This window comes from Engraulis encrasicolus, chromosome 15 (genome assembly GCF_034702125.1).
Source record: "Engraulis encrasicolus isolate BLACKSEA-1 chromosome 15, IST_EnEncr_1.0, whole genome shotgun sequence".
Classification (NCBI taxonomy): domain Eukaryota; kingdom Metazoa; phylum Chordata; class Actinopteri; order Clupeiformes; family Engraulidae; genus Engraulis; species Engraulis encrasicolus.
In genome coordinates, this window is record NC_085871.1 from 16582258 (window position 1) to 16599757 (window position 17500).

Here is a 17500-nt window from a genome sequence, read left to right on the forward strand (position 1 = left end):
CACACGGAAATTACTTGTGCGTCTCATGCTGTGAATCTGAGCAGGTTAGAACTCCGTAGTGAACTCAATAGTGGTGCACTCAGATGGGGCCCTTGAATTGAAACTACGTATTGACTTACATGTGGACTGACTGACAATCATGACTTTTCTCTGAAACTGAAACGTAGACTTTTGTCTGAGATGGTTGGGCTTGATGGTTAACCATAACCGTACACTATGACATTCATGCACACTAAGGCATGCACACATGCACTCGCAAACATGCACTCGCAGACACGCACTCGCACACAGGCACGCACATTTACGGTCTTACTGAAGTACACACATGCTCACACCCATACACACTCAAGACACTTGCACACACATGGATACTTTTCCTTCGCGGGTTGTTCTTTTGCTGATGCCGTGACATCTTCCAAAAGGCAGTTCAAATGAAATGTCCCATACCGCCCTTCAGGGTGCATGACTTTGTGGGCGCGAGCATGTGCGCATATGTGTGTGTGTGTTATAAACCCACACAGACACACACTTGAATGCGCACACATATTGAGTAGCTTTTCCTTGTTAAAATTGTTAAAACGTTAGGAAGGGAGTTCCTTAAAAATGGGAAGAAGTAGAAGCTGTTTGTCCAGCACAGTTCGAGGAGAAGAGAGAAGAGTGCCAGCCCTTTGTAGTCAGGGTGGGGTGCAATCACACACAGGAAATGGGCCATTAGCTCCACAGATGGAGGGAGCGACGGAGATGGAGGGAGGGAGGGTTGGATAGAGATAGAAGAAGAGGGCGATGGAGAAGGGCGATGAGTGAGCAGAGGGAGATGGGAGAGGGGGATGAGATTGAACAAAGGGAGGAGAGAGGTGGGTGTACTGGCATTGATGAGTTAATGGGCCATCTCGTTGTCAATATTGCAGATGCAGTATCTGTATGCTGGAAGCATACTGTTGTGGAAGCAGTAATTGATGCACCGCGATTTCCATCGTGGTGCGTCTCCAGTTGTATAAACCGTAGAATGAAGAGGTGAATTGCACTCGTTTCTTCTTTTCTTTGCAATTCTTCTTTTTTATTTCTCACATAGCAGCAGAAAAGTAGTGAAAAATAAAAAAGAATTACAAAGTAAAGAAGAAACGAGTGTGATCAACCTCTTCATTCTACAGCATACTGTTGTATGCATTCAGCTTTTCAATGGTTTACAAATGGTTACTCATCTGAATGAATAAAAACTCACAAACTTGCCTCAAGCTTCTCAAATGTCCGCGAGGTTAGTAATATTTTCCATGCCAAAATATAGTGTCCCTCAACAAACTCCTAATCTAATAACATCCACCAAGGGCTCCTTTTAGAAGTCAGAGCCAAAAACAACCATTTTCTGACATTTCCGATAAGCAAGTTTACTTTCATGACTTTAGTACTTTATAAAAATGTCCTGCTCTTTGGTGTGTTTTGGTTATGAAAAGTGCAGTCATCTGTAATGACGTTCTGCCCAGTGACTGTTGCCATGAACAGATAAGAAAAGCGATGTTTACTTTGGCTTGCAATGTTTGCTCTACTTCTACTGCTCTTCAGGAAATCAACAGGATGGATTCTTTTAGTCTGTTGTCCGTTTGCCAGTGTCCTCACCTGACACATGCCTGGTCTAAAACGTTAAAGCATTGACTGTAGGCCCTACCATGGTGCTAACGATAGTGGCATTCGTCTGCTATGCGGCTGACCCGGGTTCCATCCCTTCCCGGTCTCTCTCTCCCCACTTGCTCCCTTGCAATGTCTTCACTGCCCTTTCACTGCTTTCACTGTTTTGTGAAGTAAATGTTCCACTCCCAACAACCCTTTTTTTTCTTAAAAAAAAAAAAAGACTTTTTCGACTTTATTCGACAGGACAGTGTGAGAGGTGGACAGGAAGCGAAAGGGGAGAGAAACGTGGAGGGGTCGGTGAAAAGGAGCCGGGCTGGGAATCGAACCCGGGTCAGCCGCATGGTAGACGAGTGCCCTACTGGTTGGCCACGGCAGGGCCTCCCAACAACCTTTTCAGTACATACCCAACTTGTACCCTCTTTATAATCCACCAGTTACCCGTTAGCATTGCATAGCTCATCCCATTTCCGGTTATGCAGAGGAGTCCACAGACTTTCAGTGTTAACCATTAACTTGAACTAGCTGACCGGAAATTATGTGAGCGCACAAAATTATATGAAATGTGCAGGAGTTAATAAGGTGGCTAGAGAACAAAATAAGTATCTGCACTGCAGCCCAATATAATACGCTTGTAATGTATACAATAATACAGGGATCAGAATGTGTACCTACATCATTATCTAGTATATTTCTAACAAAAACCCTGTATATTTTATGCACATACTCATTCATTCGAATGATAAGCAAGTGACCAATTGGAGCGCAGCGTGCACTCTCGTTGGCGGGGGATGTACTGTAAGCCTATCTGTTCTTGTAAACGGTGCGGAAGCTCCATGTCAATAACAAAAGCGTCCACTTCCTGCACTCAAAGCGGCCGGCCGGCGTGCTCCCTCTCCTCTCCCTCTCTTGTTCCTCCCGGGCCAAAAGCCGCAGGTGGAAGTGCTGACATGCACGCAGCCATAGCTTCAGCACGCCGCTTCAGCACGCCGCTTCCTGGCAATCAGTCCCCCATGGCTTGCTTTTACTGTACTTGTACTTGTGTGTGTGCGCGCACAAACACACACACACACACACACACACACACACACACACACACACACACACACACACACACACACACACACACACACACACACACACACACCAGACATTGGCTTTGTCGCCACACCTTGCCTTCCTGAACCTTCTCCCCCCACTCCCCCAAGGGATCCGGGAAGAAAGAAAAAAACACACACACACACACACACACACACACACACACACACACACCTCGTCTCTTGCTGCCACTACAGCATAGCTCAGACGTGCCGCCACTTCCATGTTGAAGCTGTCATGACATGCAGCAAGCAGTAAAGCTCTTCCGCCGAGCGACACACGCACACAGGCACAGGCACAGGCACAGGCACGCGCGCACACAGGCACACGCACACTCACACAGAGACACACACTTGTTCTCCCTCCTTGCCGCCCACTTCCAGACCCCTGGCTGTGGATAAAAGGCCCATGGCGGAAACCGGGGCGTATAGCAGGCTCTCTCCTCAACAGCCTTTGGCAAGCTGTCCGCTCAGCTCCAGAGGGCCAGCTGAAGTAGGGTTAAGAGGGGCGGTCATGCAGACCGACAGATTTAGACGTGTGCTTCCTCTGCACGCTGCCTCAAACTGATTGTCAACTGAACAGTCACTTTTTTCTGCCTTTTATTTCATTGATGTCTTTCTTAGGAGTGCATGTCACCACACACGTACACGTACATGTAAAATACACACTTTGACATATATACATACACACACACACACACACACACACACACACACACACACACACACACACACACACACACACACGCACGCGCACACACACACCGACAGTCTAATACATGTACACAAACGTGCTCACACCCATGCACACTCTTACGTACACATATCCTCACTTTTCCTTCGTTGGTTATTCTGCTGCCGATGCTATGACATCTTCCAAAGGTAGTTCAAATGAAATGTACCATACCGCCCTTCAGGGAGTTTGTGGGCGCGAGCATGTGCGCTTATATGTGTGTGTCTTATAAACACACACACACACTTTGGTACGTACACAAATTGAGTAGCTTTTCCTTGTTAAAATGTAGCATGCACACATACACACACAGAGAGACACACACACATGCGAACACACACAGAGATTGAGCCTTGTCAAAATATAACATCTGCGTTCAAGCCATGTGCCGTCACGACTGTTCACAGCTTGAGAAGATCATGAAGGAGGGAGAAGGAGAGCGAGAAAGAGGTAAAAAGAGAGAGGGGGTGGGGGGGTAAAATGTGAAAGAGAGTGGGGAAGGAACAAGATAGGAGAAAATAAGACAAGTGCACTAATTGATTCATCTGCATTCCAGACACACTAGCTGTCTAGACGGCGAAACTGAATTTTTGCTCTGTAAAATGTCATGCTGAGTCGTGTTCCCACCAACAGGTGAAACAACCGCTTCTATCAATTTACACCACTTCTTCAATTAATCTGTCTTTCTCTTTCTCTTTTTTTTGTCTTGCAGAGTGACCGACTGTCCAGGTATGTGGCTTTTGTGTTTATTTTCTTCCTGCCTCGGCTCTATCTATCTCTTATCTTGTTCTTTGTCGCCCTTATCTTCCCTGCTGTTGTCTGTTGTTTTTTTTCTATATCGGGTACCTACACACACACACACACACACACACACACACAGACACACACACAGACACACAAACAGACACACACACAGACACACACACAGACACACACACAGACACACACACAGACACACACACAGACACACACACAGACACACACACAGACACACACACAGACACACACACAGACACACACACAGACACACACACAGACACACACACAGACACACACACAGACACACACACAGACACACACACAGACACACACACAGACACACACACAGACACACACACAGACACACACACAGACACACACACAGACACACACACACACACACACACACACACACACACACACACACACACACACACACACACACACACACACACACACCCACCCTATCCAAGCTGCCTCGCCTTGTTTACCTACAGGCCTTAAGCATGACCTCATGCACATACTTCAACCCCTCCTTCAGTGTTTTTTATTCCTTATATAGCTGTGTGTGTGTGTCTATTAGGGTGTGTGTGTCTATTCTGTTGCGTGTGTGTGTGTGTCTGTCTATTCTGGTGTGTGTGTGTGTGTGTGTCTGTCTATTCTGGTGTGTGTGTGTGTGTGTCTGTCTATTCTGGTGTGTGTGTGTGTGTGTGTGTCTATTCTGGTGTGTGTGTTTGTGTGTGTTAACTTGTCCCCGTTCTCCACCGTGCCCTCAGGAACGACTCCGGCCTGACTAGCACTTCCTCCAGCGACCGCTATGAGCACCTGTCGAGCCGTGCGCACGGCGAGGGCCGCAGGCCATACTCCAGCCGGCTGGACCGAGACGACAGCACTGACTACAAGAAGGTGAGCAGGACTACACATTTTTGTAGAGTTTTTGAACACCTCCTTCAGCCAGGTGTTTAGTAGGAGGGAACCCTGCTGTTGAATTGCTTGAAGAAGGTCAATGGACCGAAATGTTGAAAGTATACGCTGCAAATGTGAACAGTGTGCGGGAGCAGTCATGTCTCTAGAGCAGGGCTACACAGCCAGAGTGTGGGACTGGGGCCTAACAACAGTGATGGGCAACCTGGACCAACCTAGTCATTTTGGAGTATGTGGCACTGGATTGTAATCTTCTGTATCCAGGTTGGCAATCACTCGTGCCCAGTGACCGCATCATATCCATTGCACTTTAGATGAGAAGGAACAGTTGGCAGTCACCCCCAATGACTCCATTTACAGCGTTCAATTCATGCCAATTCTCATCTATCAGAGATGTCTGATAATATAATTGAGTATCTGCATGTTTTGAATGTAAATCCATTGAATATTTTGATTTCTGAGATGGCAGATTTGTACATAAAAGAATTAGAAAAAAAACTGAGCTACATGGAGATAAGCCTTAAACGAGGCTTGTATGCCTGTGTCTGTACTTAAAGATCCTGAAGAAAATCCCATTGTAGTATTATAGCCGTAGAGTTCATTATATCCTTCTGCACCTGTCGGATATAAAGCCCAAAGGCCATGTTCATAAACCTTAATACTCCTGTAATCTGTCCCCTGTCTCTCTCTTTTCCTCTCTCTCTCTGTCTGTCTGTCTGTCTGTCTCTCTCGCTCTCTCTCGCTCTCGCTCCTCTGTCCAGCTTTACGAGCAGATCCTAGCAGAAAATGAGAAGCTCAAAGCGCAGTTACGCGACACAGACCTGGAGTTGGCAGACTTGAAGCTTCAGCTGGAGAAGGCAACACAGGTCAGCCCTGTGTGCCTTTGTCTGTGTCTGTACCTGTGCGTGCGTGCGTCTGTGTGTGTGTGAAAGAGAGTGTGCTGAGTTAAGGGGATGGGATAGTGGCTGCAGTTGTTGGACCTTTCATTCTTCGCTATGATTAAAGTCCAATCGGGACAAAACCTGCCCATCATCCAGTTTTATACAGTGTGTATGGGGGGGTTGGGGTTTGGAGGAAGGAGAGTTTTTTTCCACCTTCTCAATCTAGTAGAAGCTAGTGTTGATGGCTTCATACACTCCAAGTGTGGCCTTGGAGGACAGTTCAGTTTTATGTGCTGTGGAGGTTGTGGGGGATTTTCTTTCTCGCCAAGGAATCCAATCCAGACAAAGTCTGGCCTTGAAAATGTGTCTACAGCACTAGTTCTCAACCTTTTCTCAACAAAAAAGGTTGATTATCATAAGCCTGCCCCCTAATGCTCCCGAGGTGGGGCTGTAGAGCCCCCGTTGAGAAACACTAGCCTATAGTCGATGCAGTGTTCCATTGCAGATGGATGTTATCTTTGTAAGGGATTTCCAAATGTATGGCTTACTCACAGTAGACATCTTCATTCACCTCAGTCTTCTCACTATCTATCTAAGCTGCTGCTAAAAGGTTGAGGTTTCAGGTTTGTTACTAAGCAGTGTGCTGGAAATAAAGCCCATAATGTGTACAGTAGTTTAATGCGAAGGCACTCTCTTTCCACAGCTTAGCTGTAGCCAGGAAATGCTTCCTGTCTGTCTGTCTAGAGTTTGTTGTTTCCTCTCACTGCTCCAACTAGACATTCAACAGACATTATTTTAATTTGAAGCTGTTGGTTTTGATTTATTTGTGAGCATCTGTGTGTTAGTTTGACAAACACAACGTCAGACAAACAGAGTGCATGCGTGTGTGTGTGTGTGTGATTGACTGACTGTGTGTGCATGTGTGCGTCTATGTTAATCTGTTTGTGTTGTGGTAAAGTGGCTTTCTTCTTCCTCTAAATGTCGCTCCCATTATGTCTCGTTTGCGTTGCAGAGGCAGGAACGCTTCGCTGATCGCTCGCAGCTGGAGTTGGAGAAAAGGGTAAAGATTTTAATATTTATTATTTTGCTTATCTCGTGTGGACAGCAGCATTAGAACCAGCATGGCCAACCTTCAGCATTCAATATTTCTCATTCATAAAGTGGAAATAAGTAATGAAACTTCCACAAGGACTTCCCTTTGAACTTGACATTATGCATTGCAAGTACACATCACAACAACCAATGACTGTCAGTAATGTAGCTAGTTTTCCTGACAGTGAAACAGTATAGTAGTCTACTGATGCATTATGCTAGTTTTGCTGTTCACAGCTTTGGTAGTGAACCGCCTATGTTAACAAGTCATTTTCAGGCAAATGAAGATTTTCTTGGCCGCCCCACTCAACTCAGTAGGCTTGTTTGTGACAAAGCAGTGCTACTTTTGCTAAGCAGCGAGCATGCACACTTTGCCAGTTTGATGCATTGTGGTTAGATTCTAACCAGAATGCATCAAACTGGCAAAGTGCGCATGTCCGATGCCTAGCAAAAGCAGCACTGCTTCATCACGAATGAGCCCATTGGTCAATACTTCTGTTATACTCTTATATTAGTGTTACTGTGTCAGTAATGCAGGATATGTTGGCTGCTAATATACTTTTTAAAAGACACTCACTATTGTTAGTATTCTACAAAGTCTTGTCAACACTACGCAAGTCAGTAATGTTTGTTACTTGGTTAGTTAGCCATTTATTTTTGCTGTTAGGAGCCATTATAGACACCAGTCACATATTGTTTGTACAGTGTATTGAAAAAGTGGATGCTAAATCAATAAATGATAATCTCGTGCCACCTGGTTTATGTCTGAAGGGTTCAAGCAGATCTCAGTATCAGCTGGGCGGTATGGCTCTTTTACATGCCGACTCTCTCTCTCTACAGCTCATTTTTGGCATTGCTCCTCCTCCTGGCTGTTCACACATGTTGCCCATCTATAGCTGACGAGGGGTGGGGCTGGGGTAGGGGTGATGAGCCAAAAGGGGGAAGGAGTTAATCCACCCTACCCCTTTTCACCCTCTTTTTTTTGCAGGATGGTTGGAGAAAGTTCTTTCATATTTATTCACCTGCGCTGTCTGTGATGGGTTTAGGGTTAGGAGTAGTATTGGGTTTGGGCAATGTAACAAGTTTTGTTGAGTATTCAAGCTCCGCTTTTGTAAGGTACATTGCTCTAGCCTTGATCCTAAGAACCAACCAACCATGAATGAATTCCCTCATAGTAAAGAGCCCTCCCCAACCATCCTTCAAAAAAGAAAAAAGTGATCTCCTCCACCCCAGCGCACCCCTCTCTCCTATACCAGCCAATCACACGCTCTCTTCTTGTCACCTGTGTGTGCGTGTGCGTTGATGTCATAGCTCCTAGGAAGCGTGTTATCACCATCGTTAACTGTTTTTTCTCAATGGTCTGTCTGAGTGATTGAGACTGGAAAGAATGCATTTCAGGTTTTTCCTTGTTACTGTTTTTTTTTTAGGTTTATTTCTGAGGAACGTGTGTTTGTCCTCTGCATGGTGCTGCTTGGGCAGCAGTGACACGTGTTATGTTTGTTTGAGATTGCACATTTTTGAATCACGGTTTTTCCATCACCACTTTCTTGACTATATTTGGAATTTCACGTCCTTAGGCATAACAACTTTTCCACACTAACTCAGATCTCATTTTTCCAACCCCTCAACCAGGTCATCTGTTTTGAAAACGTGTTCTTTTTTTTCCATAAAAAAAGCCATCTCCCTCTATTAAGTTTCTGGTTTGTTTGATACGATGTGACTGGAAAGGTGGAGATGCATGTAAATCAGTGCACTCAACGTACCTGAAAAGTGACATTTTTTGGACCTATCATCACCTTACCATTCTGTACTCTCCCATGTACTGTAGTATGCATTGATGAGTAACCTGAATTCAGAAGTTAGTCCTGTGCCACATATTGAATAAATGAATGAATGAACACCTTTAATTGCCCCAAGGGGAATTTGTTTTGCATTCCGGGAGCCATACAATTAACACTTACTTGGACATACAAAAACCAGGGCTTGACACTGGCACCTGCAAACCGGCCAAATGCTGGTAAAACTTGGCTGTTAATCCTTTCAATGTCACTAGCCGATTTGGCTGGCAGCTTATTTCTTATACATACGTATCATCGTAGCCTACATACCATTGTTTGCCCCTTGTGTATCAATTGTTTGAGCTCAGTAACTCAGTTTCTATTTGCTTGATATATTTCCATGTAGAAAGCTTTACTCTCATCTTGCGTTAGCACCTCATCTTCTGAGGTTAGATGAACACTATCATGATAAAGAATAAAAAACACTATAAAATCTGTGGCTGGTGGAATACCTGAATGGCTAGTGACTCGGGAAAACCTCTAGCCTCCGTGGCCGATGGGTGAAAAGTTAATGTCAAGCCCTGATTGATACAGACAATGACAACATTATACAAGGACAAGACTAAAAAAACAAACAAAGCATACAGAGAAAAAAATGTGGCAGTGAGAATAATAACAGGCTAAAATGGAAATAATGAAAATCTTATAGGCTGCATTTGTTATATTAAAATTAATCTGTTTGAACTTAACTTATTTCAAATGACCTGTCCATTTCAACCAGGTAAGTGCCCCAATTAAGTCTTAAGCAGCCATGCAGCCAAGCGGACGCCAAACGATTTGGTAAATTGAAGTGGACAGGTAAAACAAGGTCATTTGGAATATATAGCACAGGATTGCAACTAATGAATCCAGGTTCCCAACGTATGCTGACATGATTGAAGTCCAGAATGTAATGTATTGTTTTCCAACAAGCCTATTTCCAGCCAGACACTTTCAAACAAACCCCTTTGCTTTAATCTACAAGCCCACATCTCCCATGGTCATTATCATCATCGTCATCATTCACACCTTCATATAACACGCCCCACCTGTTCAAACTAAGGGAATTACGGCTCCCTGAACAGAAGTCCTGTGTCTCATGCAGCCATGCACGACTGGAACTAAAGTAATAACTAGTACAATAACTAGTTTGGGTTTCCAATTCTCTCCAAATGTCAGTCTTTATTCATTGGGATGCATATTGTACCTCTGCTGTACAGATATTGGTACTGAAATACCAAGTTCCTCCATTTTGCACTGTGCCTTAGTCATTTCTACCTCACCATCATGCTTGAGAGGTGTTTTTTTCCGGCACCTTACACCTATCTTTTCTCTTTTCTTTCTTTCTCTCTCTCTCTCTTTCGATCTTCCCTGTTTTGTTCCCCTCAATTCATTTCATGCCACAAACTGCATCCATTGAGTCATCTGAGACCTTAACCTCTGCCACCTAACTCCTACGTGTAAATTGGTCTGTACTGTACTGGGGGAAAAAACTTCATCTCCTTCTATCGTTTTGAAAGACATGATCTCAAGGTCGAACCACACCATCCCTCTCCGTAGGCCATGGAGGAGAGGCTGTGGATGCAGTCTGTGTTGATACTGTGTGTGTCAGTGTACAGTACGTGTGTGTTTTGAAAGGCGTTCGTTCTTCACTGTCCGTCTGTTTGTGAATGTGTGTGTACTGTATGTGTTTGGCTATGTTTGTGTGAAGTAAACACTCTTTTGTGTGCTTCTCCACCCCTGTGCAGGAAAGAAGGGCCCTAGAAAGGAAGATTTCTGAGATGGAGGAGGAACTCAAGGTAAACACATGCACACACACACACGTACACGTCTTGTATAACCCATGATGAGTCATGCACCTTTCCTTGTTTACTATTACGACAGTAGTAGATGGACATCTATGATTACTATGTCCACAGTGTAGCTATGAGTCTTCATTTGTGCCAACACCTTACTGTTGGACACCATAGGATGTTGGTAATGGAGCTCATGCGGACGAAGGACATGACGTATTTCCGCGTCACAGGACTGCACCCGACTATCTAATAGCATGGTAACGAGTACATATCTTATGATCTCAGTCATTATATGTGCTGAATTACGATTTGGGAGCTAAATGTAGATTATTCATGCAAAATTTTGTCTGCATGTGGGGAAAAAACTCCTGCTAAATCGTTTGGTATGAAAAATCATACTAAAATATCAGACACAACATACAGCTCCAGGCCTTTTTATTAGAATACCATGAAAAAGTTGATTTATTTCCATAATTTCATCAATAATGTTAAACTGTCATGGATTGTAGATTCATGGCCCAGTTTTTTAACTATTCCAATCATTATTTTTTTTCTTTTTATATACGTTGGCCTTCCAGCTCAAAAAAACCCATGAATTGGGGAATTCGCATTATTAGAATATTGTTATAAAATCACATTTTTCTTCATCAAAATTCGGGTCACATTAAATCAGTTGAAATTTGGTACTTTCTACATAACATGCAATGGTCAATACTTGGTTAGGACATTCTCTGTCTTCATAATGGCCATGATGCGTTTAACATTGAAGTCAATGGCAAAAACAGTGCATGGGAGTTATGGAAGCCCAGATATCCTTGATGCTTTGCTGTCAGCTGTTCTTGTTTGTTGACCTGGTGCCCCACACTTCCCTCTTCAATATACCCGAAGATTTCCATGCCACGTTTTGGTGTTAACTCACCAGTTTAATTCTAACTCAACAGAAATTAAACCCCATTCATTTTCAATGGGGTTTCATTTCTGGTTATTTAGAATTAAACTGGTGAGTTAGCGCCAAAACGTGGCATGGAAATCTACAGGGTATATTAAGTGAAGTGTGGGGTACCAGGTCAACAAACAAGAACAGCTGACAGCAAAGCATCAAGGATATCTGGGCTTCCATAACTCCCATGCACTGTTTTTGCCATTGACTTCAATGTTAAACGCATCATGGCCATTATGAAGACAGAGAATGTCCTAACCAAGTATTGACCATTGCATGTTATGTAGAAAGTACCAAACTTCAACTGATTTAATGTGACCCGAATTTTGATGAAGAAAAATGTGATTTTATAACAATATTCTAATAATGCGAATTCCCCAATTCATGGGTTTTTTGAGCTGGAAGGCCAACGTATATAAAAAGAAAAAAAATAATGATTGGAATAGTTAAAAAACTGGGCCATGAATCTACAATCCATGACAGTTTAACATTATTGATGGAATTTTGGAAATAAATCAACTTTTTCATGGTATTCTAATAAAAAGGCCTGGAGCTGTATGTGAAGCCTGTGACACATTTCAAAAGGGATTAAAATATAATTTTAATATCGTGATTGAGTTACATGCTAAAATCTACTTCCTGAGATCCCGTGGAGGCGGAAATGTGGCGTCATTTATCAGCTCAATTATTTATGAATAATTAATGCTTTCACAGGTGACCAATTATTATGAATAGCAATGACTTGAAATTATGCAATGGTTTTATTTTTAATTCTAAGTAACAGAAATTCTGAACACGACCCTTCTGATAATGTTGAAAATGTCGGTGTGCTTTTCTTTGTTTTCTTTTTTCTTTTCTTTTTGGTTTGAGACAAAAAAAAAGTTGATGTGGCTCTGCAGTCACTTATTACTACAAGTCATCTAGTTCCAAGCGGTAGAAAGCTGGCTGGTAATGTGGTGCTGTGAAATTTCGTCCATTTCTGAAGGTTTGAAATGATATTCAATATTTTGTATGATTTTAAGGTTACCCTTACTTTTGAAGATGTCAGTGTAAGCCTTAAATGATGGTAGCAAATCCATGTGTGCACTTGCGTTCGTGCACATTTTTGAACGTGTATTTGCATTTGAGAATGTGGGTCGAGAAGATTGAAGCACTCAAAAAACCAGCAGCCAAGTGTTCTCATGCCCCGTGTACTGTATTCCAGCCAGAGACTGTTGTTTTTGAAAATGATTGGGTGCATTCTCATGCCCTCCCGCAGTTACCCACCCTCGGGCAGCGCTTTTTATATTCCTCTTTCAAAAGAGAGCACTCAAATCTGCTAGTCTTGTTTGGGGGAGAGAAGAAACACAAAGCCCCTTGTGTCTTTATCGGCAAGCCATTCTGCCCTTTTGTTTCCAGAAACAAATGCTCTTCGTCGACATCTCCCGATCCGGAAAGGTGTCGCTTTCTTTGCAGAGTAAAATTCACATGCTGCCGTCCATCTCTTCTCTTGTGCTTTGCCGTTTTTCATAGCTAGACATATTCCCAAGGGAATGTTTCAGAGTAGGTGGGTGAATGCAATTAATCTAGGAATGTAAAATAGAGTATGTTATTTTTTGAAATACCTTAATTCCTTATTTTATCCGTCCCGTTTACAGTTTCTTTTTTCTTTTCTCAAATTACCATATTTACTACCACCATCTACGTGTATGTGTACATTATCACTTTGAAATGTACACTTTTTTCATACACGAAAAGTTGGCTCTCCATTTTCAATTGCCGGTCATATACATCTTTGGCTGCAACAAAAATATTGTACTTTGCTCAGACCAGTAAATAAGCTTATTACTTTGTAAATGCTTGGGAAAATATTAATTTGTGAAAAGGTAGGATAGATTTGGGAAATGAACGACTAAAATGTCATACTCTACCTCTAAGATGGGAGAAAGTGGTAAAACTGCTAATGGATTAGCATCCTTGCCTAACTGAATAGAAAGATTGATCTAGTCCCATTTATGATTGACCTTCCAACTGAACTTACCCAGGTTTGCGTCCACTGACCTGTATATTATAGACGTCACTGTTTGCGTCTTATCCACCCGCCTACTAGGAAGTACCCCGTTTTGATGTCAGTGTTCGTCCTGGAGCCATTTCCACTGTTGCAAAAGCCTGTCCTCATTTTTTTAACCGCCTCCCTTTCCTGTTTCTTGTCTTCCTGGGTTTGTTTTCTATTTGTTTTCCCTCGTTAATTTTCTCCTCTTCCTGATATTTATTTTGTTCCTAATGTTCCTTAATGATCCCATTTTTGTTTATTTCCTTCCATCTTGTCTGCACATTTGTGTTGTGTCGTTCCTCCCTACTCCTCTCTCTTTCTCCCCCATAACTTGCATCTCTCCTCTGGATTCTCACTTTCTCTCATCTTTTGCTACACCTGTCAAACTTTTCCCTTGGTTTTTTTTCCCTTCTGTTGTCCATCTTTCACAAAATGTTGCCCCTCCCCATCTCCAACCCTTTCCTTCTTTTTCATTTTTCCATCTAACCTCCTGTCTCTATATCCATCTTCTCTCCTCTCCCCTTTTCCTTACCCTCACGCCTCTCTTCCCTCCATTTACACCCTGCTCTACTTTCTTCTTCTTTCTTCTTCTTCTCACTCTCCTCTCTTTGCCTACTTCCCTGGCACTTCCAATCACTTTCTCCTGTATTTTCTCAACTCCTCTCCTTTTTCTCCTCCTTCCTTCATGTGCTGTCTCTTTCTTCCTCCACCTCTCCTGTGTTGTGTTTTTTCTCCTTTTCTTCCCCTCCCTCCCGTTTCCTCTGTTTCTCCTTTTTTTTGTGTTGTGCCTCCTCCCTCCTCTCCCTTCTTTCCTGCTTCCTCCTTTTTTCCCGTGTTTGCCCTTTCTCTCTCTCTCTCTCTCTCTCTCTCTCTCTCTCTCTCTCTCTCTCTCTCTCTCTCTCTCTCTCCTCGCCCCCTCCCCTTTCTCCTCTGTTTCTTCCTCCTCCTCCTCCTCCTCCTCCCCTTCCTTCCTTCCTTCCTTCCTTCCTTCCTTTCTTCCTGTGTTGTGGTTTTCCTGCAGAGCCTCCACCAGGTAAAGCAGGTTCAGGCCCTGAGGCAGCATAATGAGCGTCTGCAGGCGGAGAATCGAGCCCTGGCGCGCGTGGTGGCCAAGCTCTCCGCCAACACCACCACGCTGCAGCCCGCAATGGACCTGTAGAACTCCGCCTCTACCGACTGTCCAACCCCGCCCCGACTGTCCAACCCCGCCCAGTCCCTTCTTCACATCATCCTACCCATGTCCTGCCTCCTTCCAGAGTTACCTATACTGCGGTCCACAATGGACCCGTCCTATCCTTCTATCCCCCTATCCCCCTTACCTACATACCGTACCAATCCCTCTGTCTCCATCACCACCACCACCACCACCACACTGCAGCCGGCAATGGACCTGTAGACACGCCATAGTCTTCACCCAAGCGCAAACATCTAACCCCGACAATTCCCCTCCCGTCTTTGCCTTGCCGTTTTTCGCCAGCTCCCACCCTCAAAATACAGATTCTCCCTCCACGTTTCGAGCCCATCCCTACCAAATCACTGTCATCAGCTCACGTCTTCTCTTCTCCTCCACCAGCCCTCTCAATCCAAATTCCATCAACCTTCCCCTACTACAACTACCACCACCGGCTACCAACAGGCCAGTAACCAAGCCCAAGGGGTGCTTTTCTCGACAACATCGTTGCTAACCAACTTAGCAAATTACTTGGTTGCAATGCATTTTCTCATTGGAAACCTTGTAAGTTGCTAACTGGTTAGCAACAATGCTTTTGAGAAACCGGGTCCAGCTTTGCAGCTACCCAAGCAGCCACCCTCGCTGCCACTGCTCACTGAATTGACCTCCACCAAACCCTCCTCCCCTCCCTACTCCCTCCCCTCACGTTCCCCTCCTAGCACAGCCCGTTCCTTTCACCTCAGTTCCTGAGAAGAGCCACGAACACTCCCCCCGGCCCCTATCTTGTTGATGACCAGGCTCCCCCATCCCCAACCCACCCCCACTTCTCTCATTCTTCATTTGTGCTCCCTCCGTCCCAAGCCCCTAGACAGGCAGGTGCTCCCGGTTTTCCTCTCTCCCCTCTTGTGCTGCACCCCCTCTACCTACCCTCCCTCCACTCCACTCCCCTACCCACAAATCCCCCTCTCCACCACACAAGGATTAACTGGGGCGAATGTGTATCTACACCCCACCAGCTTGGAAATGTGTGGTCATTACTTAAAAAAAGAAAAAAAGAAAAAAAAACCTGAACTCAGACCGAATGAGGTATATTACGGTATACGTGTTTGGCTTTGTTCAAAAGTCAAATAGACATATACTTCATCATTATTGATTATTTGGAACCAAATCTGACCAGCATTGCAAAATACTAATAAACAAGTAAATATGACGTTTTTTTCTGTAGTGAGTCACACTTCAATTTCATAACTATTATCTCTACATAATTCTCCCCCAATTCTCCCCCCTTTCCCCCCTCTCTCTTGTGTGATGTTCTGAAGTCCCCCTCCACTGGTTTGGCTTGCCCCTGGCTTTTTTGCATGATGTGACGTTTGTGATATGGCGATTTTGAGTCCACCAGCATTTTTTACCCTGTGTTCTTTTTTTCGTACCACTCCAGCATCCTCTCACACACGCGCGCACGCGCACACACACGCACACACACACGCACACACGCACACACAAGCACACACAAGCACACACTGCACTGTTGACGCTGATTGTGCAAGGAGTGAATCTCCACTTTTGACACCCATGAAAACTGGTCTGCCGTTTTTCGTGCCTGTGGCAAAGGCCAAACCTACTTGCATGGCTTTCGACACACGACTGCATTACGAGTCCTCTTTTCAGTGTGACTTCCAGCCTCGTTACCCCCAGGGGTAGCAGAAGGAACCCAATTATCGGCCCTCTATGTACGGCTTGGAAGTGAAATATCGCCTGCACTTGAGCACGCCAAAATTCCTGAGCTGAGCTTTTCATTGAAAATGTTCCATGAAATGGAGCTTTGGAGGCCACTGTGTGTGTGTGTGTGTGCCTGTGTGTGCCTGTGTGTGCCTGTGTGTGCCTGTGTGCGCGTGTGTGCGTGTGTGTGCGTGTGTGTGTCTGCGTGTGTGTCTGCGTGTGTGTCTGTGTGTGTGTCTGTGTGTGTGTACGTGCCTGCCAAGCGTAGAGGGAAATGTGTTTTATGTACTCCCTTTTATTGTTTTTTTCCCCCTCGAGTCAGTAACAGCACCGCCGACCCAATAAAGTAGCAATCTGTTGAGCAGTCAGACAGTCTGTTCCTCCTCGGGTTAATGCCGAATAATTATGAGGAATGCTGCCTCACAACTTATTTATTTTGCATGGAGCATTTTTATGTTAATGTAGAATCTGGAGAAATCCTACATTTCACCTGTACTTGTCTATCCAAAATAGACGTTTCACAGATTCTTAAAAAGCATTCTACGTATACCAAGCGGGAAAAATAGTGCAATGAATTTGTATCAGTCTGAACAGTTTTTCGTTTTGACTGGATATGTACCCAGAATCCGCTTTCAAAGATTTCAATCCTGTGTCACAGAGGTTGATGCTTTAAAAAAAAAAATGCACACAGAATCCAGTTGTCTAAGCTTTTTCACAATTGCTTGTGTTGGACTGTACTGATGGAAGCGATAGTATAGTATTTCGTGTTTTGGGTGTGTTGTGAGTGTTTATCCTGTAGCATTCTGTAAACTCTCACTCGCTCACTGAATGTTATCAAGCTCGACTTCTCCGAACCAGATAGTGACTGAAGTGGCATTTGACCCCAGCTATACACCCCCCCCTTCTCCCGCCCTTT

General features: G+C 44.2%; 1 protein-coding gene across 9 annotated transcripts in view; it reads left to right on the forward strand.

Moving 5' to 3' along the window:
• The window catches only part of ppp1r12a (protein phosphatase 1, regulatory subunit 12A), a 111617-nt gene that overhangs the window by 90848 nt on the left and 3269 nt on the right, over window positions 1–17500 (forward strand). For all 9 annotated transcript variants that reach the window (XM_063217144.1, XM_063217151.1, XM_063217152.1 and 6 more), the window contains 5 exons: window positions 4166–4182; window positions 4989–5118; window positions 5898–6002; window positions 7030–7077; window positions 10675–10725. In XM_063217144.1, coding sequence (XP_063073214.1) covers window positions 4166–4182; window positions 4989–5118; window positions 5898–6002; window positions 7030–7077; window positions 10675–10725 — 351 coding nt within the window. The remainder of the gene's footprint in view (window positions 1–4165; window positions 4183–4988; window positions 5119–5897; window positions 6003–7029; window positions 7078–10674; window positions 10726–17500) is intronic.